Source organism: Bicyclus anynana, chromosome 6, assembly GCF_947172395.1.
Source record: "Bicyclus anynana chromosome 6, ilBicAnyn1.1, whole genome shotgun sequence".
NCBI lineage: Eukaryota > Metazoa > Arthropoda > Insecta > Lepidoptera > Nymphalidae > Bicyclus > Bicyclus anynana.
This window is the reverse complement of record NC_069088.1, coordinates 15,682,843-15,710,192: the sequence shown is the minus strand read 5'-3', so window position 1 is coordinate 15,710,192 and position 27,350 is coordinate 15,682,843. Positions and strand designations below refer to the sequence as shown.

General features: G+C 36.0%; 1 protein-coding gene across 1 annotated transcript in view; it reads left to right on the top strand.

Moving 5' to 3' along the window:
- LOC112046573 (nose resistant to fluoxetine protein 6) overlaps window positions 1-27,350 on the top strand; it is a 69,205-nt gene that overhangs the window by 29,596 nt on the left and 12,259 nt on the right. Inside the window, exons 2-5 of the mRNA XM_024083269.2 lie at window positions 15,836-16,005; window positions 25,393-25,586; window positions 26,140-26,422; window positions 27,182-27,345. Coding sequence (XP_023939037.2) covers window positions 15,836-16,005; window positions 25,393-25,586; window positions 26,140-26,422; window positions 27,182-27,345 — 811 coding nt within the window. The remainder of the gene's footprint in view (window positions 1-15,835; window positions 16,006-25,392; window positions 25,587-26,139; window positions 26,423-27,181; window positions 27,346-27,350) is intronic.

Genomic DNA, 27,350 nt, shown 5'->3' with positions numbered 1-27,350 from the left:
CCTCCATTGACCGTCTAATTATAATCTTAGGGGTACTATACACTAGATTTTAAACGTACACTGAAAAACGCTAGCATATTATCAGTAAAGTATAACTACATAAGCTGTATACCCCATATAGTTATATATTACAGGTATTTACCGGATTAAGCTCTACTAACAAAACTTATTTATTAATCAGTCTATTTCACCTCTATTGAGGTGATATTCTACAGGTGATAGCTGACATCAAAGCCTAATAAAATTACGCAATACATGTTAGCCGAAATTTTACGGTTTTTAAGTCATATTGATTTTTTTACAAAATACAAAAATCACTACCTTCAGTGCCCTTTAGTCGGACTATGTGCTGAAAAATTACTACAGCTTTGATTTTTAACTTGGTAATTATTTTTGAATATTGGCATCCTGTATATACGGCCTCAGAAATGACTATAAAAGGAGTAATGATACAAATGTTAACAGTTTGATACATTAAGTGGATAGCATGTTGTAAGTAAAATAAGTTTAATTTTTTACTGACAATATTCCACACACTTTTCCTTTCTCTCTGAATCTTATTATTCATGCACATGAAGTTGCAGATGACTTTTAGGGGAAGTACAAATATATTATACGAATAAAAAGGATACTATCTGAAATTAAAATTTTAGCTAAAACTTTTACAATAAAAAAGATTTAATAAAAAAATTAAGTGTAAATATGAACGATGATACTTTACATTCAAACGGATCCATTTTCGCCGAGGTCGGTTACAAAGAATACCTTGAGACAGCGTTGCAAACGCGTCCAATGTACATGGAACGTAATGCAATTCAGCTAAATTAGCCAATTCCGCTAATTAATATTATGACGATGAAGCACTATAGATGACACGCATAATAACACTCGGCACATAGTATAGCGCCCATTGTTGTGTAATTGGTCCTGATACCGATATGATCATCATTCATTGTATGCGATTACCTAATATCGACTTATGAATTGATTAAAATTAAAAAAAAAATGCCTGCGTAAAAGGTATTCCGCGAAATAAAGTCTACGTCAATGACCGAGACGAATCTAATGATTCTTTATAATTTAAAACTAAAAATCGGCAAATTGTTTATGCTGTAGAACGTGCAACCGTGAAACCAATGTATTGACAGTAGGGTAAAAAACAAAGGAATTATAGAATAAATCATAAAAAAATGTTATAATATATAGTAAAAAAACAATAAACAAATTTCCCTTCACTGATGGTTTACAATTAGTCTAATAAAACTTATTATTAAATAATTTAAATAGCCGCATCAACGTAATAAGATGCACGAGTTAATGCAGATTTGAAAGAAGCAGTTGGTAGGTACATGAAATAGAAGTTTCATATGCAATAAGAACATTTTATCGATAGCTAAGGATTACGAAATAGGCATTATTATGGCGTTTGCTTTTATTATATGTATAACTCTCTAAATATTCGTTAGTGTGAATAAAATAATTGCATACTATAACTGCTATTTTGTGTCTACACGAAACTATTATGCATGCGTAACTTTTACGAGCAGTTTATATTCAAATGACTTAATTTTTCGTAGACCTTGGACTATAGCAAAATGACTATTACATTCTAAACATTGATGATTTATTCATTCAACATAGCATTCCATTGATCGTCTTCTGAACACGATTTTGATAATAACTTTTTTTTTGTAAAAATACTGGGTAACAGAATAAGTACACATTTTCAATTTTATATCTCGGTGTAATAGTGAATTGTGATTTGATGAGCAAGTTAAGTTATCCTGTACTATTTGTTCTTGTAAAAGGAGGAGGTTCTATGTTCGGCTGTATGTACATTTTTTCATGCGTTTTTCACAGGTACGTAGGAATTTAATACTTGCTGTAATATTAACTTACAATGTATAGATCAATGTACAACAATATATTATATTACAAGAAGATATCGTGTCGACAATATAAATATTGAGATAAGTAATACACAGGGATCCAATAGCTCTACGGATAAGGAGTAACACTTAACCTAGAGGTCATGTGTTCTAACCCTGCTTATTGGTCTATTGTGGCGAGTCTTTATATTGGGGAAGGACGAAGGAAATGATTAATCATATTTATAAGTTATGGTAATTATATTCTATTTAAAAAATACAACTAGATATTGTGCGTTTCATTATAAATCTTTTACAATAACAAAGAATACGTACGCAATATGGTTCTAAGAATACTTAACGGTGAACTATTATAAAGTATATTAAATATATTTATCAATTACGGCAGATCAATCACTCGACGTCGTATTTGAGATGTAACGTAATTACGAGCGATGACCCGTCAAGCATTATGTAAATGGCAACTCAACTTCAAAAGGAACGGGAAGACCAAAACAACTTAATGATGTCATACTTCGTATTCCAATATGTAGGTAATATTATTTTCCAGAGTTCCGTAATTTATCCTCATATGTGACCGGTTTAATATTGCTTTATAGACATTTTTATTTCATTATAAGTTTTTTCTTTCTGGTATGTGAAATTGCAAAGATCCTGTTTGCCTTGAAGTGCTTTCCACGTGGCATCATACCGGAATGCTACAGGTAATTCCCGTACGATGCTGCTTGGAAACTATTGTAATGTCAACTTTTTTTATTCTCTTTAAAGTTTTTATATTGTAAACTTTTTGTGTCGAGGAATTATGACTGATTTTTTATTCTATACCTAGTATATATTTTGAAGCCCTCGGTAGATCAGTGGTATGCGCGATGGATTTACAAGACGGATGTCCTGGATTCGATCCCCGGCAGGGCCGATTGAGGTTTTCTTAATTGGTCCAGGTCTGGCTAGTACTGACAAAAACGTACCGCTAAGCGATTTAGCGTTCCGATACGATGTCGTGTAGAAAACGAAAGGAGCGTGGATTTCATCCTACTCTCAGCCCGCTTACATCTTAGATTGCATCATCACCTACCATCAAGTGAGAATGTAGTCATGGACTTGTAGAGAATAAAAAAAATATAATAAGTGACGAACGGAGTGGAAATCATCTATAAGTACTAATATTATATATTTAGGTAAAATTTGTAAGGTTGTAATCTCTGAACTTACTGATCCGATTTCGGACATTCTTTTAGCAATAGAAAGCCAAGTTATTTCATATTTGTGAGTGTCATAGGCTATATTTTATTCTAGCAAACAGATTAAAAATTTGCAGTATACGCAAGTAATACATGTTACTTTTGTTTTTGTCTCTGTTACAATAAAGTCTACACCTACATAAGTTTAATGGTAAGTATTTATGGAAGCTATTGACTACTATTTCTGATATATACAAGGCATTAAAATGTAAAATTGTCAAGAGCATATTAGCTATTATTTTTACTACTGGAATGTGCCTTTTGAATCGGTGTTAGATTTTCAAAAGTTCTTGTATATAAGCCAATTACTACATGTACAAATTTGAATTTGGAACCGGATTAAAATCATAAACGCCTGTACTATATAGAAAGGTTGCAAAAAAAGTAACAATTAAAAATTGTTACACAAGTCAATAGTGGGTCAATATCAGAGTACAACATCACCATGTGAGTCACAGCACCCAAATGTCTGCTTAGGCATTCGCACTGGGCGCCAAGGACGAGCGACGCGGGCGGCGGGACTGTTAACGAGTTGTCACCGTGCGATAATCGAGAGCGCTAGGCCAGTGCTTTGAGAATACGCTCTTGCAATCCCTTTACACTGGCGTTTCTTCAGTGTAGGTTTTATGCAACCTATGCAACCCAATATAATTTAAGTTACCCACGGAACCCAATAATCGTTGATTACTTCTAATAGGGATGATGACAGTTTTTTAAATTGTATATAAATTAAGAGTATGCTCATAGTAAAGCAATTTTGTAAAAGTAACAGGGTATCTGCGATCATTACTTTCGGAGTTACAGGGATTTAAAGGGTCAGATTTGCGGCGCTGCCGCGGATCCCTGAAAAACGCCCCATACAAAATGGTACGCACTTATGACGTCGAAGGCAATTAATGATCGTTAGATTTGTATGGGCGGTAAACAAAATTACTAATATTTTTGTTATTTGTGCGTTTATGTTTATAGTTCATTTATTGCAAAATGTCACATTTAATGTAAGGAAGCTAAAACTGTATGAATTTTCATCTAATTACGATAAAATATTTTTAGTAGATTTTGAAATTTTATAATCTTATTTATTTTGCAAATATCCAGTCAATCTTTGCTTTTTATGTATAAATTAGTTAACATTGACCTTATTTACCCAAATGTATCATAAAAATCAATATATTGAAACCTAGTCATCATCCCCATTCTATATAAAAAGTTTTTACCCATTAAAAGTTACCGCTATCAAAAAATATTGGCTCCACCTAGGCATTATACACAATTATGTAAACCTATTTCTGTAGACCATAACTTTGTAACACTTGGTAGAAGGTAAATCCATATAAATTCGCGTTTACGTTAACGCGATAGTAACAGTATGAAAACATTAAAATCTCCCACTAGGCACACTGATGCTAACTGGAAAAGTATGAAAATATAGACTTTGAGTGGGTGGGAGTCAGTGCCCCTAATAGTTAGGTACTGAGAAAGGAAGTAAAGTTAATGAGCTTGTATAGTACCTATAATCATAACTAGAGGAACTGGTGTTTCTTCTAACAACGCTAATGGCGGACTACAGTATCCGCTATCCAGTAACTCTAGAGTGGTCTACAGGGTTATTATGTATCTCGGTGCACTATTCAAATAATGAGTCACTACAAAGTTATTCATCGAATTTTCGTTTTTGTCATGATTTAACACAGTTATTTCAACGAAATAACCTTGACTACATTTTACATCAAGTGGCAGTGATATTTTGTTTTTACGATCATCTAAGATGTTTTTTTTGCGACTCTATGTAAAATCTAATCTAAAAATGTCTGTGAATGTGAATGACGATAATTATGTCATTTCGTTCAAAACACAATGTTATATGATCATCATCATCATTATCAACCCATATTCGGTTCGCTGCTGAGCACGAGTCTCCTCTCCTCCTAGGCCAATAGTCCACCACACTAGCCCAATTTGCGGATTGGCAGACTTCACACACCTAGAGAATTAAGAAAATTATCAGGTATGCAGGTGTCCTCACGATATTTTCCTTCAACGTTTGAGATACGTGATATTTAATTTCTTAAAATGCACATAACTGAAAATAACTGAAAAGTTGGAGATGAATGCCCCGGACCGGATTCGAACGTTCGCCCTCCGGAATAGGAGGCAAATGTCATATCCACTGGTCTATCACGACTCTCATGATTATGTGATTGCAATAACGAAAATACGATAAAAAACGACATAGTGACTCATTATTATTTGAATGGTACACTGAGATACATAATACCCTACTAAGCTCTGTACAAATGAAGTTTAATTGTTTATTTTAATCATTATTTCCTTCCTGTTTTCGATATAATACACGTTTGAACATTGTAATTAGGTACAAGCCGTGTAAACTGTGATTTTCATACAAATTAATTGCAACTCAAAAGACTTAATGAATATAAACGAGTCACTAAAGGAATGGCATGCATTATTAATATATCAAGTGATGAACGTAGCATCATAAGTATGAAAGGCTGTTTGAGATAAGCCATAGGAATAATGTCGTGAAAAAAATATACTTTGCTGAGTATTGTTGGGGTTAATTTTAAAATGAATATGTTGAAGAGCTTTTTTTTAGGTTTATAAATAAATAAATAAATAAAATATTGACCAGTCAAAATAAAGTATCATAGTCAAAATAAACTTTCAATATTAAATGAATTTAATTTAAATAAAGTAAATATTCTGTGTGAAGACCTAAGATATGATATAAAATTTATATCAAAGGTGAATTTTCACATCGCTTAGAAAGAAAGACACGGCTTAAAGATTGCAATAAATTTAATTTTTTTTTAAACAAAATTATGTGTTCTTCTGCAAATACTTTGTATGTTTGATCTCAATAAAGCCGTTAGGAATTATATTTAATGTCTGTGCTCTTTCATTATATGTATAATAAAAGATAATAATGTATTATGACCGTGTGTAATGAAATGAAAAATAATTTTTACAGTTACACTCGAAATATGTTATCAAAGTGTGATTTTTAAAATCAAATGTTGCACCGCTAAATAAGTTAATTAAATCAGTAAATGGCTATTTAGCAAATAACGTAGGTTTGTAAATGACACTAAAACTATTTTTTTAGCACTTTGTGTCGAAAAATCATGCTTTAGAAAAAACGGTTCTTTTATTAAAAAGATAATATTATTAAAGAGTATGGCGTGTCCGACAGTATATGAACTACCTGTTCTTTCAATAACGGGATGAATGAAACTAAATAATGTGTTAGGTATATATCAGATTGTACCTAATCTTTCTCTGTGCTTAATTTAATCCAGATCTGCACGGCTATTCTCTAACGATGTTTTGTTTATCTCGCAAGTGCGAGTTTCGAATTTACCGCTATCTTTTTCATTCTATAGTATCGTGTTAAACAGAGAGAGATAGAGGTGAATTCGAAACTGGCACTTGCGAGATAAACAAAACATCGTTACAGAATAGCCTAGTTCAGCCGTTATATTTTACCCAAACCTTTTAATATTATGTACCTGTCGACGCAGATACCACTCAACATGTGTTACGCTAGTACATATAAGATAGTATATATATATAGGTAGTATACATATATAGATAGATCCACCAGCGCAGCGCTGGTCTTCTGTGGAGCCATTTAAAGAGTTTGGTGCCTTTATATTATTTGTGCATTGCGTTCTTTGTACTGAAGTTTTAAAAGAAGTTTTACAGCGTGTATTGAACTTAAATACATTTCGATCTTAGATTCTAACAGTCAATGAAGACTACGATCTAATAGACAGATATGCTCGTTAACAATTGACCTAATAAGAAAGCTACAGGTCACTGAGCGTATGATGGAGAGCTATGTAGACTGTCACTATCACAGAAATTAGGAGATCCGTACAAAATAAAGTGACCGATAGTCAATCGTGTCGCAAAGCTGCTATTATTGGAAGTGCCTGAAGAAGCTCTATTATCTGCTGCCATGTTGATGATAATATGCACGAGTGGTTCGTTTATATCTACAGACACAGTGCGTCACAGACAAGTAGCGTGGCAGACACCCACAGACACCGTCTATTCACACTGCAGGTAGCTAAAGTCACTTAAAGTCACCTTTTCATGAAAGAAGTCCCCCACACGCGGCGCTATTGCCGCGGCGCTGATTGTCATTTGGTAATGGCGGTCTTATTGTCATTTGCGTAAGGCACTGTCAATTTTAGTTCAGGTTTCATGAAAAGGACTCTACAGACATGAACCGCACAGACAAAATATTCCTTCCCCGAATACTAAACCGGGCTGGCCAGTGTCTGCCAACGACTGCGCGGCCGCGTTACGATAGATAAAATACGTTAATAAACAATGTGTAGAAGAATATTATTTTGTCTGCGACGGCACGCGTCTGGCACGCTGAATTTCTGTAGATATAAATGGACCTTAAGTTAAATTGTGGTAGATAAAGCAAGGTAGTAATGCGTGGTAGGTAGAACGTGGTAGGTAGAAACATGGCGGTCAGATGTTTTGCATATTATTTGGTCTATTGTCTCTGTATATATAAATCGGTTAGTGCGGTGTTGAATACAAAATATAGTTTAAGTGGCCATAAAAATGTATAGTGTGGAAAACGTGGCATATATTCCTTTCCGGAACCGCGTATCGCAGTCCACCAGTATATACAAGGCTTTAGGCTGCTTTTCCACAAGAGATCTGTGCTTGTAATAAAGAAACATGCTTTATTTCTAATTATTCGAATATGTATTATAAGCTCGCTGCTGCGTTACTAAATATTGCCAGTGTAAAATGTTACAACTAATACTCGTCCTATATAGGCCGATTTGCTTCAGTCTAGTTCTAACCAATGTGAGAGATTGATATGCGTCTCTCACTTACTACATGAAATAAGAAACACATTTAAATTACATACCATCTGTAATAGTTGAATATTATTATTATTTAAATAACACTTATCATAATTATTTACATAATATTAATGATGACATTTATTGTTGCCACTTACGAGTATATCATGAAAATTAGTTTGAAATTCAAATGTTGTAACCTGGGCTTACATGAAAATAACAGACTTTGATTTGGACAGAAGCAGGCGTTACTTTGCGGAAGTTCATCATGAATATATAATAATTTATTTATTTTGCTATCATCCGCAATTGCACGTTGTCGAGTCAGAGTATTTCGTCGGACCTTGGTGACGTTGTCGCATGGGTTCGTCAGTTTTTCGCGGATGATAGCAAAATGAATCCTCCTGAGGTAGGTGCTTATTTTCGGACATGCTTCATCAGGTCTCAGCATTTCTTAACACCGTTAAGTAATCGATCGATCGTTTTGATCCAATCATTTAACGTTAATTGAGCTATGAAGATTGATTCTTCATAGCTCAATTTATTTTCTTTTGCTAAAAATAGACATGCTTCATAGCTTAAAATATCTCGCCTCTTAACTTCATCTCCTAGCCAGTGGAAAGCCAACTTAAGTATATAGTATGTATGTGCTTTTAACTGCGACTTATGAACGTCGTAAAGTTATATTCCACTAATATTTTTTACTTAAAATTGCGTATTTCTTTAAAAACTGTGTTTCTGTTTTATAACTTCAGATTATTTGTGAGAATTCTGAAATGCTCTACCACCAGCATGCTTAATTCTACCGACAATTTGTATCCTTGAGTTATGTGTTAATTTCTAAAAAATCTATAGAAAAGTTAGATTTATTCATTAGGGCGTAACTATACGATACATTTTTGACAACAGTAGACTTTTTTACGACGTAGAACTATGCGTGAGAGGATTACCATCTTCAAGATCAAGGATCTTACCAAATTTGGCTATGCAGAAAGAAAAATACGATTGCCAAGGAATTCCTTCACTCTACGTTCATTGGTCACAAGTCCGGGACCCTGCACAGAGTATCTCTGCCACGCGATGGACCCAGCTCTCGCACGGGTAATGGATTTACCCGTGCGACGTTCGTCAGAGAGACGAATGCTTAGACATTCGTCTCTCTGACGAACTATACAGGTGGTCCACCTTATAAGTCAAATAGAAAGCCAACGCCTTTAAACAGAGCAACATTTTGCAGTTCTATAAACACGTCCTATAAAGTGTCGCGCTGTGTCCACCAATCTAAGGGGTAGTTGCTAAGCCGTGGGCTGTAAATACTCAGACAACCATGCTCTTTAGACCAAAACATAGCAAAGCTGCTTCTGGTTCATCATCATGATTATCAGCCGATAGACGTCCACTGCTGGTCATAGGCCTCTTGCATGGACCTCTAAGCACAACGGTCTCGAGCCGCCAGCATCCAGCGGCTTCCTGCAATTCGCTTGATGTCCTCGGTCTACCTAGTGAGGATCGACCAACACTGGTTGCTGCTTTTTCAATTTTGTCGCCATGCCGCCAAATTGCAAAAAGTGTGCTGTCGTCTTGGAGTTTTCTTGCCTGATTGTAAGTGCCGTAGGCTCCTTAATGGGACATCAGCGGCGTTACGGAGGGTTTTTTATTCATTACAAGTTAGCCCTTGACTACAACATCACCTGATGGTAGGTGATGATGAAATCTAAGATGAAAGCGGAGTAACTTATTAGGAGGAGGATGAAAATCCACACCCCTTTCGGTTTCTACACGACATCGTACCAGAACGCTAAATCGCTTGGCGGTACGTCTTTGCCGGTAGTCAGACCTGGACCAATTAAGAATAACCTTCCTTAGATTGCGTCACTTAACTTCAGGTGATGCTGGCAAGCGCTAGAAATAATTTAAAGTTGGACAAAAGAATATACATTTGCGTAAAACTATCTACTTTCGCAGGTCAGTAGTTAACCGTTATTTATAAGGGCAATAATTTTATTTTGCACTTAAATTTTTAGTGGTATAATTAAGGGATTAATGTGTGCTTAATCTAACGCTATCGTGCACGCCAAGAAAGTGGAATGCTTAATGGCGTAGGAACATGAATTGTCCGAGTAAAGCCTTGGCTTAGTAATTGTACCTGACAAAAATGCGTGTAATACTGTCTAACATGTAGGTAAAACTATACACAACACAACATACACACAGTAACACAAATATAATGTAAAGAAAGAAAGAAAATACGTTTATTCATGTTTAGTGTGACAAACAGTACATCCTATTTTACGTAATATATGACTGTCTAGTGCCTGTGTCACCAAATAGAAAGGGTTTACAGTTCAACATCTCAGTTCATTGCAAAAAAAAGTAAAACCCAGCGCTGATTTTCAGCTGAGACCCTCGTGACGTCACAGTCAGTTAAAATTACTAATCAAAATGTGCTCTCCATTTAACTGCTTCATTCATCTGTAGTTTGTCTATATGACATTCGAACACAAGGTCCAGAGCCTATAGCCAAGTGGCACGTCGATAGCTTTCTACGATCGCAAACGCTTCGAAAATTCAAAAATGTATAGGAATGACATTTGCAATGGACAGGTCACGTGATCAAGTTGACGATCGAATCTATCATTCACATACATTTTTCTAGTTTTCGAAGCGTTAGCGTTTTTAGAAAGAGAATTGACATGCCACTTGGCTACAGGCCCTGAATTAGAGCCGTGCTATTTGTATATTTCGTAAAAAGCTGCAAAGTTATTTCTTCAAATAGTATTGTAACTAATAGGAACGGGGTTTCCAAATCTATATCAACCAAGTGTCAATTTTTTTAATTTTTCTTAAAAATTCCAACAAAACATTTCGATGTAATTACCTTGGTAGGAAAAACCATTGTTAATTATATTTCCAAATAAGATAATTAATAAACAAGTAGAAAAACATTACCTACTGTTAAAAAATGACGCATCTTAAGTGCAATATTTGGGGTTATTTTTAAAAATAAATTATAATCTGACAATGGGTGCTATCAAACCACGGAATTAATAATGGAATAAAAATACTACGTATGCATACATACTACGGTGAATGAGTGAGATCTTATATAATACAAGCAGACGCCCCGCAGTTTATCTCGCGTAGTTTCTGTTACCGTGAGATTAAGGGGAAAAATATAGCCTTTGAAAGTGGGGAAAGAACTTTCGAAATTGGTTCAGTAGATTTTCAGGAGATTTTGTTTTACACCAGCTGTTAGATGAGTTTTACCCTAATGTAAAACTAACAATTTTGATAAAAAGAATGGCTTTTTCAAGGTACTAGGAAGCTGGATGCACCTCAATGACCAAGACGAGCAAAAAACCGGTGCGTTATCATACGTTTCGTGAAGCAATTCAGGCTATTTTTGAACTTTGTTGAAATTTCAAGGAATCAAAAACATAGAATATTCAGGTCTACACCAGAATTATTATGGTTTTAATTTAGACTCTAAACCTCTATGCGTTCCCGAGATAAGTTCCATATATTCTTTTGAGGTACAGAACTCTAAAAGTAAAATATTTATGATAAAATTTAAATAATACTCCTATAAGTTTTTTTTTCTACTGGTTTGCCATTTATGTCACAGAGAAGGCCTTGAACTTGTAAATAAATTAATGTATAAAATACTATACCGATTATTTTAATGCGATACCATTGTATCATTAATCATTGTTAAGAACGATTATTTTTGTAAATCGTCTGACAAATCGTCAAACTCATCACATCAATGTCAAAGGAAAACGATATTTATGAGGATGTTCAAAGGTTCTGGGACGTTTTCCGCAATTTCGTTGAAGGTCGCTTTGCTTGTCTTTGTTAAGAAACTAAATTCAATAGCGCTATTCTGCATCGATGTTTTTAGAACTTCATTGTGTGACTCAAATTCGTCTCTATCTCTCTTTGTCTAACACGATGCAAAGATAGAGAAAGAAAGAAATTCGAGACGCATAATGTCGAGTTACAAAACATCTTTACAGAATAGCGCTGTTCTGTGTAGATAGGTTGTACATTAGTTACAATCGGCATGTATAAACCATGTTTTACTGTATCTAATCGAAATAGATTCATGTATAATATAATCGAATAATCATCTAGAATAATCGATATAGTTTCACGCATAGTACCTGCGCAGTGATTGGTTTGTTCTGCCGATAACGATGTACTGTCACGTAAGGCCATTCTACATTTTGGTCCGATGTCGATACCTTCTACTTAGAGATTGAGAGATTTTAAATTATGAATTGTTTGTTTGGTTAAGAGACTTGGTCGCTAGGAAGGCTCAGAGTCACACAGCGGGCGATGGAACGAGCTATGTTAGGAGTATCTCTGCGTGATCGAATCAGAAATGAGGAGATCCGCAGAAGAACCAAAGTCACCGACATACCGTTCAACGAGTTGCGAAGCTGAAGTGGCAATGGGCACATAGTTCGAAGAGCCGATGGACGTTGGGGTCCCAAACTGGAATGGCGACCCCGCACTAATAAGCGCAGTGTTGGTCGACCCCCCACCAGGTGGACTGACGACATCAAGCGAGTCGCAGGGATTCGCTGGATGCAGGTGGCTCAGTATCGTGATGTTTGGAAGTCCCTACAAATATGGCCCTGATATGATATGATGATGATGATTGTTTGTTTATAAAATGTTATTCAAAATATATTAACTATACATATTATATCTAATTATTCTAAGCTTATTAATAGATTTTTTTTTCATTAATTTAAGAACGAGCTAATTGTAATTATAAGTGTGAAATGACGTATTTATGCCCTCATTTTTAATTTGTTTGTTGTTAAACAGTAGTGGTAGTAGTTTTTAATCGAGTAGGGCTGTGGTATAGTTCGTCCGAGTCCTATTCATAAAAGAAGTCCCCCAGACTTGGTGCTCATGTCTTAATGGTATTTTCGCTCATTGTCATTTGGTAATTAGTGTATGGCGCTGTAAACTTTAGTTCAGGTATTAGCCGTGGGACTTCTTTCATAAAAAGGACTCAAGCCTGTCCAACGGTTAGCCTATGTAACTTCAGAACCTGGGTTTGAGTGCTGGGTCGAGAATTAAGAAAAAAGTGCGAGTACGAGTTGAACTCGCGTGAAGAGATGTCCTAACGATGTTAAAAAAGTGTGTGTCAGATCCGACGCGTGAATGGCGTCTAATCTTTCAGATCGACTGTCTAAATAGGTATATGTTGCCCCGCAGTCTCAATAATACGCCTGAAAAGTGAAAGATGCGCAACCGAGGAGCAGCAGGCCGCGGCGTGCGCGTCCGCCAACTGCGTGCACTTGCATGCTGGCGCGCTAGGGCGGACTCCCACGCATGTGTATGCTGTTGGCGGCGTACACGGTGAAAGGTGCGCAGAATAGGTTGCGCACAAAAACATAACGCTGTCATTCGTTCATCGAATTTTACTGCTCATATTTTTTCGTAAATGAAAAATCGATTCTTAGTAATCGTTAATATCTTCATGGGTAAATTCTTCTCCAAAAATAGTAGAGAAGATTTATTCGCATCACACTGGGCTTATGTCCCGTGGGTATGACGATGTGCATTTAATTAATAATAATCAGTTTACCCTCATCAAGCAATCAAATTGCATGTACATTGTACATAATATAATAAATAGGTATGTAGGTACACGAAATTATTGTCAACCGAACTAATTGGGTATTCAATAATAATTATGCAAATAACGTCAAAGCGATTTAACCTCATAATTCAAATTAATTGTAAAAGTCAGCGGTTCCAACTCAAACAGATTCATTGTTCGATGGCCGATAAAGTAAATGTAAATTAATTTAAACAAACAATGTTCTGGAGGGTCGGCCGTATCAACAGCGCTCGTCTAAAACGTTGAATTATTTATGAAAGGTTTGATTAATTACCAAGTGACTATGCAACTAGCGGTGGCTTTGGATTCGTCCGAACAGAACTTCTATTTTCTTTATTTTTGCAGCAGTCTTTAATAGAAGAAAAGCAAGAAAGAAAATAAATTTATGCAGATTTAAAAGTTACAGACAGTATCTTACCCTAAAGACAAGTCTGTCTGTAACAATTAAAAAGAAAGGGTGTACAGCTCAGCATATGCCGTGCACTACATACACGTATAATACACGGCGCTGATTTTCTACATCCACAGCTAAAATAAAAAATATAAACAAATTCAAATTACAGCAAATATGTTTTCAAAAAATAATTAATTACCAATTAAACTTAATATAATATTTAATGTAATTTATATATGAATTTATAATGTGATTTAAATAAAAAATCCTCACCTAAATCTATTTAGTCGATCCCGCAAAATTATGTTTGACGAAGTGAAGTTTGATGTGGTGTGGTGCGAAGTAGGTACTTTTACCTTATTAATATTACGCTCAAAGTTAAAACAGTAAGCTACAAGTAAAAAAAAAAAAAGTAAAAAAGCTTAAAATGTTATTAAAAATATACAGGGTGTTGCGGAGTATTGCCCATAATTTCAAGATGTTGACAAGTCCACTTATAGGATCAGAACTGCATAACTATTTCTTTTGAAATTATTTCTTTCTTTTTTATGTTTTCATACAAAGTAATTCAAATAATTCCGACTATCGATGTAACACACGCCTTTATCTATACTTGCATTTTAAGAAACTTAATCGTAGTGGTAAGATTGTCGATATCGACGAGATATTACTGGCACTCCGCACTTCACTAGTAAGCTACTTCATGAATTTATCAATGAATAAGTTTGGCTAGGTCATAATATAAGGATGCAATTAAGGGACACAATTTAAAAAATAAATATTTTTTACTCCGAAAATATTCATTTTGGAATACATGTTCCTCAGACATTTTATGAGTATGGGAATCTTATACCATAGAGTTATGGGAAATTCTCCCGAGCACTCTGTATAAACACCACAAATAAATTCATAAAAGTGGCGAATTATTGCATAAAAGTGAATTCTAAAACTCAATTTCTGTTTGTAGCCTTTTTTTCAGTACCTTCTTCAACCAACTTAAAAAAAGGAGGAGGTACACAATTCGACGCGTATGTTTTTTTTATAATATAACTAACTGACGCCGCGCGGTTTTACCCGCGTAGTTCCCATTCTCGTAGGAATACGGGGATAATGTATAGCCTTCCTCGATAAATGGGCTATCTAACACTGAAAGAATTTTTTAAATCGGACCAGTAGTTCCTGAGATTAGCGCGTTCAATCAATCAATCAAACAAACAAACAAACAAACTCTTCAGCTTTATAATATTAGTATAGATAAAGACGTCTTAAGGATTCCGTGGTCCACAAGGAACCGTAATATTTAATTGCACCTCATCATTATCATTAACAACTGATGAACGACACAGCTGGACATAGACCTCTTGCATGGACTTCCAAACAATACGGTCTCAAGCCGTTAAATGACACGCGTTTTCTACTATCATTTCTAATTTGTTTGTCGGTAAACAGTACATCGAGCCGTGACAGCCCAGTGGACATGACCTCTGCTTCTGTGTCTGTGTGTGATGTGTGCGTTCGACTCCGGTCCGAGGCATGCACCTCCAACTTTTCAGTTGTGTGCACTTTAAAAAATAAAATATCACGTGTCTCAAACGGTGAAGGAAAAACATCGTGAGGAAACCTGCAAACCATAGAATTTTTTAAATTCTCTGCGTGTGTGAAGTCTGCCAATCCGCATTGGGCCAGCGTGGTATTGGCCTAACCACTCTCATTCTGAGAGAGACTTGAGCTCAGCAGTGAGCCGAATATGGGTTGATAATGATGAAACAGTACATCGAGTAGGGCTTTAGTATAATTGATGTTTTTAATTGCAGTGTTCGACGCATCGGCCAAATCACCGCAGGGCTTGCTGTTTGGTTCCTCCTACCACTTGGGCAACTTCGACGAGTGCGTCGGTATCAAGGAGCCGGGCGAGGGAGTGACTGTGGAAGGCCAATACTGTCTCGCCTCTATAAAGTGGCGACGTAGCGACGAAAGTACCAAGGTATCACATCACACTATCATCATCATCATAATATCAGCCGATGGAGGTCCACTGCAGGACATAGGCCTTTTGTAGGGACTTCCAAACATCACGTTACTGCATCCAGCGAATCCCTGCGACTCGCTTGATGTCGTCAATCCACCTGGTGAGGGGTCGACCAATACTGCACTTTCTACTGCGAGGTGTTATTTTTTTAGACAAAACAGGCAAAAAACAAGATGCTTTAAATAGGTCTTTTAGTTTGTATGATACTTGAATAAATAGAGAAACTAAAAATACAGGAAAACATCTTTTTCAGTATCTTTAAATCTGAATTATTTATTCTTTACAAGTTAGCCCTTGACCCTTGACTACAATCTCACTCTACATCTACAATCTACATCTACAATGCATTCTAAGATGGGCGTTAACTTGTTAAGAGGAGGATAAAATCCACACCCCATTCAGTTTCTACACGTCATCGTACCGGAGCGCTAAATCACTGCGCGGTACGCCTTTGCCGGTAAGGTGGTAACTAGCCACGACAGAAGCCTCGCCCAACTAGACCTGGACCAAATAAGAAAACCTCAATCGGCCCAGCCAGGGATCGAACCCAAGACCTCCGTCTTGTAAATCCACCACGCATACCACTGCGCCACGGAGGCCGTCAAAATTTTGATTTACTTATCGACAAAGATTATAAAAAAAATGATAGAAGCAAAAATAACACCTGTTAGTGTTAGTCTGTTTATAGTTACCTATAAAGTTGTTGAGAACTGATGTTGTTGATTTAAAACACACAATAACTTTTCCGCCAATTTAAAATCATTGAAGTGCTTTGAATGTTGTTACAGTATAATTCAATGGCTGAATCACGGTTATAAATAAATCATTTGTTGTAATTCATACAAACATAATCATTAAATTACCGCTATGATGATTGGAGTAAGGCCATTTATACACGACGCTGGGCCACGCCGCGTTACGTGGTAAAACCTCAGACTAAATACATAAGGACTAGTATCGCACCCAAATTCACGAACAAAATTTTCTGCCATTTTCTAAGTAAAACGAGCTTAGATTTCATGCATATCTTATACTAAACTAGCAGTTTTTGGTCGTTTTTTACACCATTTAAGTACACAAAAATGTATTTTTACGGAGGTTTTTAACCGACGGACACGATTGTAAACTATAAAACATCGATTTTTTAGAGACAGTGTTTATAATCGCATAAGATCGTTGATCTTACTTCGCATGGCGTTTTTTAAGACATATTAATTTTCGATTCAAGCTAACCTAACTGCTAATAAGTGGATAATCATTGTAACCTCCTTACACACCTCCAACGTGTTAGGCTTCATCGGCGTTATTTATAAACATGTATTAGGATTTAAACCTCAATTTTATTCAAAGTAAAGTTAACTTGAAACAGTAGAAATTAGGTTCACTTTACTTTGCAGAAAATGGAGGTTTAAATCTTAATCCATTTTTTATGAATATACGGGTATGTGCCCGTAATTACACCGGCAACTGTGCACTTCAGACCGACGCTAACAGTGCTGCTTGACAGAAATAACCATGGTAGCTGTACTTCCCTAAACGAACTATGTCACAATAAATGCTACTACTACTAAAAATTTGTATGCAATTTGTCATGATATTGATACCTTATCTGACAGTGTAGGTAACCCGTGCTTGGTACTGACTAAATAAATAAATTTGCACTTAAAAATGAACGAATTTACTAGTACTATGCTTTACCGAGCGTTTCTCTCTGTGGCAATGCGCCGCGTCGTTTGTGAATCGCCTTATATCAAGCTCCATATAGGTATCTTATCGAAGCTTCTACACGTGGCACATACGTAGTTCGCTTTTGTATTTGTATTCACTCTTTTAATAACATTAATGAAAAAATACCAACGTGATGATAGCTGTAAACTCTGGACACAAATGTGTGTATGGTTTAAAGTTGTTTTTATGTCAAAAATGAAAGACTTCTTTCACTACTTTTGAGGGATAAAGAAAGTATATAATGTACAGGACTATACCATCACAGGCAGTTTATACTGAACTCTGTAAAAAGGGAATATTATTTCTGGTTTTGCCACATTGTTCATTGATGCTGCGCTCCTATTTTTTTTATGTAGTGTAGGTTCTGACGGCCTCCGTGGCGCAGTGGTATGCGCGGTGGATTTACAAAACGGAGGTCCAGGGTCCGATCCCCGGCTGGGCAGATTGAGATTTTCTTAATTTGTCCAGGTCTGGCTGGTGGGAGGCTTCGGCCGTGGCTAGTTACCACCCTACCGGCAAAGACGTACCGCCAAGCGATTTAGCGTTCCGATGCCGTGTAGAAACCGAAAGGGGTGTGGATTTTTATCCTCCTCCTAACAAGTTAGCCCGCTTCCATCTTAGACTGCATCATCACTTACCATCAGGTGAGATTGTAGCCAAGGGCTAACTTGTAAAGAATAAAAAAAAAAAGGTTTACGCTTGACCACAATCAAGCCTGATGGAAAGCAATGATGAGATGGAAAGCTAAGATGAAGCGCACTTGCCTAGAAGATGCCTATTCTTGCCTTGAAGGTGCACAAATTATAGGTGTCAGGAAACACAGACGGCGAAAGGGCATTCCATATTTTGGCAGTTCTTATTAGGAAGGTTGACGCATTCCTATTAATCTTAATGATATGCTATATAGTCTATAGCTATTAGCTATCCTTAATAAATAGACTATCCTGAGATTAGCGCATTCAACTAAACAAACAAACTTTATATTATGTATGGATGTAAGTATATAAGTATGTAAGTCTTTATATGCTTGTTAAGGCTGACGCATAATCACATTTTGATGGGTTTTTCAAACTTTGATATATTTTCACAGCAAAATCACAGCTAAAAAATTTGATAATGTTTATTTATGACGGTTCATAATTCTTATATCCACCATCGTTAACGACCTTTTATGGCTACGCATTTAAGTCTTTGGGAATGACGACAAATCGGTTTTAGTGGATTACGTGTTAAAAGTTGAGTTTTTTTTTTTATATAAGTCTAACGACACACGGTTGGAACATTGCTTTGAGTAAAAAATAGTTTAGCGTCTGGTTCGAATCTATAAGATAAATAAGATAAATATACTTTATTTGCACACCACAAAGACAAAAACAAGTGAAATAAAAAACAAATTAGGAAGAGATCAGCATACAAAAGGCGGCCTTATCGCTAAGTAGCGATTTCTTCCAGGCAACCTTCGGTTTAGGAAAACTTAAGGACATCAGCAGGTGGCGTAAAACAAAAATAACCATAGTATTAGTAATACACATACATACAAATAATTTACATCCTAATACATAAACAATATTACACAAATACCTACAATATTGAATAAAATACATATCAAAATATACTAATAAATACCTTATATTGAAAAGAAATAATATATACAGATCGTCTTTACTGCACCAGATAATGAGACTTTACGGCATTTTTAAAAATGTCCAGCGTCTTTGATTGCCGTATATTTAAAGGGAGAGCATTCCATAACTTAACGGCTTGCACAACGAAAGAATGTTTATAAAATTTCGTCTTATGCACGGGTAAACATAGAGTTAGTAATCGACACTGTCTCAGTTCAGACTGCACTCCCTGAAACGTAAATTTCTCCTTCAGATACACAGGAGATTTTGGATTAAACAACACACAGTACAAAAGTGAAAGTACATGCAGATCCCGGCGACGACGAATAGGGAGCCACTTGAGCTTCTGACGGAATTCAGAAATATGGTCATATTTGCGTAGGCTAAATATGAACCGAATAGCAAGATTTTGAAGTCGCTCAAGTTTATTGAGTTGGTCCTCAGTTATATTTAGATAGCTCGCGTCCGCATAATCTAAAACCGAAAGAAGAAGAGAATGTGCTAACATAACTTTAGTAGGAATTGTTATCTAATAATATCGACTGCACATGATAAATCTATGTGCAGTCGAGCCCTTATTATTAGCCCTAAGTATAGCTATTGAGGCTTTATCTTATTTTTCAATCATTTTTGTATGTCACAGATTTATTACATCAACTAGCCACCGCCCCGCGGACTCACCTGCGTAGTTCCCGTTCCCGTGATAAAACCGGAATGAGATATAATCTATTATAATCACAAATAATGTGGCTTTCTATTGGTAAACTATTTTCAAAATCGGTGTAGTAGATCCAGAGGATACCCCTTGCAACACTACAAACTTTACCTCTTTATAATATTAGTACAGATTTGGTGTTTCTCGTATCCCGCCTCTGCTAACGTTGGACTTTATGCTTCCATAAATGGTGTTAGGGGTGTCATCATCATCATCATCATCATTAGCAACCTATATTCGGCTCACTGTTGAGTACGAGTCTCCTCTTAGAATTAGAGGGATTACGCCAATAGTCCACCACGCTGGCCTAATGCGGATTGGCAGATTTCACACACCTAGAGACTTAAGAAAATTTTCAGGTATGCCGGTGTCCTCACGATACGTTTGACCTCATATTTAATTTCGCATGCCCCGGACCGGATTAGAATCTAGGCCCCTCGAATCGAAGGCAGAGGTCATATCCACTGGGCTATCACGATTCACGGCTCTCTGGGCTATTGGTTGTGGGTTTTAAGTGTAATAAAATAACATTACTTAATGTTAAACAGTAGGTATTCTCAGAACTCAACGAACAAATAACTATTGGAAATGTTTTATAGTGTTTAGTTTATTTGTATGTTTGCCGTGATCTTAAAGCTCGAGTTAGTTAGTGTTTTACTTTAACCAATAGTTAGCTTCCATCGGATCATGAAGTACTGGGTTTGAGGAATATTGATTTCCTATTTCTTATGAGTAATTCTAAGAGCAGGCCGGAGTTTGGTTGGTTGTAATAAAGTTAATTAAAGTAATTATCCTAAGTTTTTGTGAGGTATATGTCATTAGGTATAATGAATATGTACCTATCTAAGTTACCTTTTCTATAAGTAGTCTGTAATTTCTTTTCTTGGCTAAATAAACGATTTTTTTTAAACCACCGTGCCTCGCGAGTACGGTAAACCATTGGTCCCGATTGGAACCATGCCCTTTGCCCTTCACCACTGGCCCTTGCCTTCTATTGGGCCCTTCAAACATGCTTCAATAGTGATGGAATAAGAAGATATAACTTAATTAAGCCTCAATAGCAGAAAGAGCTTCAAAGTTAAGGAATCAAAAAAAAAGATCATAGCTTCGGGTCTCGTTCGTTAGACTCATACGTATACGTCATACGTAACAAAATTTTTACGACTGTGGAGGGCAATGGAAAATTGGACATATTAAAAAAGTATGGTAATATATCCCTTTTTGTCTAATAAAACAGAAAATTACTTAAAAATTGTTGTCACTCCTCATTGATTTGTAGGATATTAAATGTAAAACGTAAATGCAAGTACCTTAATATGAGCTAGTCTTTACTTAAGACTTTACACAGAAAACTGCATAGTACCTAGGTACTATTTGCTTAAATGTAACATATTTATTTAGATATGCAAACATGATATTATTGCATTTTACACTATTTAAAGTGTCTCTATTGAAGGTTTCTGCGTAAATTACACACTGCAAATAATAATATAATTTTAACGACATAATAAGAAATTAATACTTAACCGGTACGTAAATTAAAGTAATTATTCCAAGTCTTTGTAAGTTCTATGCCATTAGGTGTATGTACCTATCTATTGTATGTTTTTGAAAACATCTAATTATTATTATCAGACCTTGTTGCCCTGTTGTGACCTGTGGGACATTTGTTATACCTTGTTACATTGACGTATTTAATAGTCGATCATGATGAAAAATATCTATTTATTAAATTTTAATCTATTCATATTACGCTCTTTATGTATTACTTAAGGATAGGTATGTGATTCCGTCATACATGATATCTGTACTATGTATACTAATATTATAAAGCTGAAGAGTTTGTTTGATTGAACACGCTAATCTCAGGAACTACTGGTCCGATTTGAAAAAATATTTTAGTGTTAGATAGGCCATTTATCGAGGAAGGCTATAGGTTATATATTATCCCCATATTCCTACGGGAACGGGAACCACGTGGGTGCAACCGCGCGGCGTCAGCTAGTATATGATATTTGCCTAGCAGAAGCTATCAAAATGATTATTTGTTACCATTTCTGCCTCATTCTTTATTGATGCTCCTATAGTCCAGTAGTAGGTATAGTCTACCAGTAAGCACCGGATGACATTTGTTACATATAATCTCAATTTCGTATAAGTCAACTGGCATACGTCAAAGATAGTGAATTAGCCTGCTGTTTTCGGTGACTAATTTGTTAGTGTCGCCCGGAATGGTGGAATTTAAAATTTCAGTGAACCCAAACCGGACTTGTGTTGAGATGCGATTACCTCGATATAACCTGTCTTTAATCATTAACAAATTTATTACAACAGAAAGATCATTTATCTGTCTGTATTGTACTCGTATGTGTTATCAATACCAGAAATTCTTGTAGGTACCTACTTAGTATTTTGGACATTATAAATACTTACTCCAAAAATTGTAGGTACTTTTTTTTTTTTTAAGAAGAATATTTGTCATATTCTTTATAATATGACCAATATTCCCGTTCCTCTCCAACTAGTCGGGAAAGACTGTGCTAGGAGTGGGTACGACAATAGACCAACGGGGCGGGGTTCGAACCACCACCCCTCGGTGATGAGTCCGATCGCTCTTACCGTTGAGCTATTGAGGCTTTTTTTACTTTTAAAACTTTCTTGAAACGAAGCAGGCGTTATGTTGTGGTTCATTATGAATAAGGATAAGTAATTGATACAGTTTGTTTGTTTGTTGTTTGTTGATACGAAAAAACAACGAATCTAAGCGACACTATCATATACTGATAGAATAATAAATTCCTGAACCTGAACCCAGGTCTTCAATTATAAACTAAAACAATTGTATCGATATTTAAAGTCACCCAACGCAATGAAAAAAAATGCAGCAACAGGTGTTGTACGAAACAGTAAATAAATGTTTATTAATAAACATAACTAACGAAACAAAATAAACTAAGTTTATAAAATAATTTCCTGTAGGTACAGAGTAAGAAGTGTAATTTTAATCGATTTCGTATTAATTGTTATTTTTTTTTATTACGAGTACCTACATAATTCTTGGGTAAATAAATGTTTTTGCGTGTTTTGTTTTTTAATTTTTGTGTTTAATAATATAGTTTTTGGTTTTTTGGTAAAAAAACCAAAACTATATTAAACAGTGAAGTTCTTAAAAAGTTATAGGATTTTTTTCTTGAGTGGTGCCAATTCCCCCGTGTTCCCTTAAATATACAACGGTCTTGAGCCGCCTGCATCCAGCGGCTCCTTGATATAGTTGGTCGACCAACACGGAGCTTTTCGGTGCGGGGTCACCATTCCAGCACCTTGGGACCCCGACGTTCATCAGATTTTCGAACTATGTAACGTTATTACGTTATTTATGACGAGATATTAACAAAAATGTTCCCAAAGCAATAAAATTTTGACTTGCCCAATGATGAGAGCTTAGACTACTCTATTAAGAAATGGAACTTTCATTTTGAAATTCGCGACAAGGTAATCAGCATCCTAAATGTCAGATATATCAACGAGATTTCAAAATCTGTATTAGATAATTATAGGTATTCTTAGTATTAGATATATTAGGTTAGGTTCTATTTTGCTTTATGTTTTATTATACGATACTAGCTGACATCGCGTAGTTTCACCCGCGTGGTTCCTGTTCCCGTAGAAATACGGGAATAATATATAACATATAGCCTTCCTCGATAAATGGGCTATCTAACACTGAAAGTATTTTTCAAATCGGTTCAGTACCTAGTTCCTGAGATTAGCGCGTTCAACCAACCAAACAAACAAACTCTACAGCTTTTTAATATTAGTGTAGAATGTGTGACTGCGATGTTTTTGATGGAATGTGAAAGCCACGGCGAAGCCAACTCTATACCCGACTGTCAATTACATGCTACGATATACGACACGATATCGTATCGGTATGAAATCGTTACAATATCGGACGTAGTACAAGAGCTCCAAATGGCCGTAACTTACCGGAACCCGCAGCAAATAGGTCATGCGTTTGTGCCTACAAAATGAGTCGATGGACACAAAGCAGTCTTTGTGGAGCTACTTGACGTCGCTACGCCGTTTCCTTTTGGAAAAGTTCGTAGAGGCAATTGTGTGTGAAAGAGCATTGTTTTAAATTACAGCCTTTTTCACCGACCTAGGGAAAAGCAATATTTTTTAATTGGGTTTGTTATAACTTTACTGTTCATATATGGTTTTGTTGGCTAGTTTTGCTCGTGGTTAGTTTTAGCAATAAAGAATTATTTTCATTAATAAACTATGCATGCAAACTACAACGCAGTTTAGACTGTCTGCCATCCCTTAACACCAAGTAAGGTCAAAGTCAAACGTTAACTTGCTAATTAATAAAAAACAATAAAAGTTTTAAGCCGTCCTATTGAGCGGAGATCTTCTGAGAAGCGTAAAACCTGTACCAGAACGTGTCGCATTTAAATTATTTTTTTTATAAAATCTCAATTAAAGTAAATAAATTGGGTTGGATCGTACTTCTCGGATTTGATTTTCGAATTCAAACCTGAGAAGAACTTTAGTTTTAAAGTCCAACTATTAGACTATTGTCGTACTATTAGACTATATACTATTAGACTATATACTATTAGACTATATATTATTGGACTATATACTTCTAGTACTGGCCTTTTACTTAGAACGACGAGAATGGAGGGTCATCACGGCTAAAATGAAAAAAATGTATACAAATTACAATTTATGACGTGGATCTCTTACGTGTTACGTGATTTTTACGAGCATACGCCACGACGTATTTTTCATATTTTAAAATATATTAAAGAAGATATTATGTTATTTTCTTTAAAATTTTAAAAACTCCGTAGAAAACGGTATAAAAAATTCTTACTTTATGAAAAATAAAGATAATTATATATTATTTATCGTTAACTTCCTGGAAGGTTTAATTAGCTGCAATACTTACATAGTAAAGTTATTAATAAATATTTAATTGCGTCTTGACCGCGCTGATAGGTTTTGAAATTTCAATAGGCATGATTTGTACCTATCAGATATTAACAAAAAAAAATATATATTTTATTTTTGTTAGAGTAACAAACTGACCAAACTTATGGTTAGACAATCCAACACTTATCAGAAGGTGGTGAACCCGGCCTTTAGAAACTCAATGGTTAAGTTATTATTATTTAGTGTCTAAATGTTAACAAGTTTTCAATTAGTTTGATCGAGTAATACATTTTTATTATTTTCTTCGACTTCTAGTTGAGTCTTTCGTCTTTTCAGATAAGGACAGGCAGAGGGGAGGCTCTACGTTGGGCGGTGTGTGTGCCAAGCGCTTGCGACGCCAGCGCTGTGGCAGGCTTCGTGGGCGCTGTGTTGTCGCATACAGTGGGCAACTCTACCGGCGTGGAGGTTACCGAGAAAGATTGCTATACACGGAAGCCCATGACGGTTACTAAACTGGACATTGCATTTATGTTAGTATATGAATTTACTTAACTATTTTTTTTACTGTGCCATTGACATTAATTCGCTGGGCGGTGTACGTTCCAAGCGTCGTAAGCGATGTAATGTCGCATACAGTGGGTAACTCTACCGGTGTGGAGGTTACTGAGAAAGATTGCTATACACGGAAGCCCATGACGGTTACTAAACTGTACATTGCTTTTATGTTAGTATATGAATTTATTTAACTATTTTTACTGTCCCATTGACATTAATTCGCTGGGCGGTGTACGTTCCAAACGTCGTAAGCGATGTACTGTCGCATACAGTGGGCCACTCTACCGGCGTGGAGGTTACAGAGAAAGACTGTTATACACGGAAACCCATGAAAGTTACCAAACTGAACATTGTTTCCATGTCAGTACATTTATTTATGAAACTACTAGCAAATTCTACGCAATTGATAACTGGAATAAACTATAGCATATAGCACCTATAGAAATTGACCCCCGTAAACTAAATTTTAGTGTTTCAGTTTTGTAAATATTTTGTGTAGGTACTTTCATAGACTCTATATCATTCCAGAGGTATACTGTTATTCTTCGGCGCTGTTCTCATATTCACGACTTCCTACGAAGTCTACTCAATGAAATGGAGAAGAAAGAAAAGTAGCGTAGTCCACGATCTCATCGTCTCTTTCTCTCTTATTAACAATACCAAGAAGATACTGTCGACAAAACAGAACAACAGCCTTGGGTTAGAGTGTGTCAATGGCATCAAGGCTTTAGCAATGATCTTCATCATCGCTGGCCACGCTTGCCTGTTTATTGGGAGTGGACCTGTGATGGACGCTGAAGCTTGGGATCGGGTATGTTAGACTTTGTCGTATTTACAATCTGTTGTAAAAGTTATAGGTTGATTGATTGTAGGCAACATCTACTTACCTACCTTACTTACGAGATCGTCATGTCAAGCGCGAGCTTGTTCCGCATATAAAAAAACATCTTTATATGATACAGTCTTCTTAGAGCCATAAGACTGTATCACATAAAAAGATAGAGCTTCAATATCCTGACGAAGGGAGGCCTGATTATGTGGGCCGTAAAGTGAAATTAGGTTATATTAGAATTGACAACATAAATATGAAAAAAAAATATGTGTTTGTTGTCTGAATAAATTCCGCCTAAAACACACCGAGGACTCGGCCTATTGATAAAACTTGCATGCTTGGAAATAACTTAATAGTTTATTGAATTCCAGTTCTTGAAATCAATCTTGGGTACAATGCCTTTTTTCTGATTGCGTAAGTGCCGTAGGCTCCTTATGGGACCTCAGCGGCGTCACCGGGGGACATCATCTCTCTCAAGATGAACCAGTATAGCCAAGCTGGTCTAAATTGGCTAATCGCTCGGACGTGGCCCATAATGGGTTATTGTGAGATACAATGCCTTGTGTGGTTCACTTAACACCAGTCTAATATAGTCTGGTGTTAAGTGAACCGTTAACCGAAAAAGTGGTGTTAAGTGGACTGGTCATGTGACCAATCTGCATTTATTCAATTAGGCAAAATAGTAAATATAAAACAAGAAGTAAATAACATATTTTGTAACCATTTGTAAAATTTCAGTTAATTCGTAACCCGGCCAACGCTTTCATGCTGAATAATGCTCTCCTCGTCGACACTTTCCTGTTCCTCAGCGCATTTCTGTTCAGTCGACTGTTGCTCATTGAGCTGGACAAGCGGAGGGGGCGGCTCAATGTGCTGCCGATACTGGTTTTCCGATATATTAGGTAAG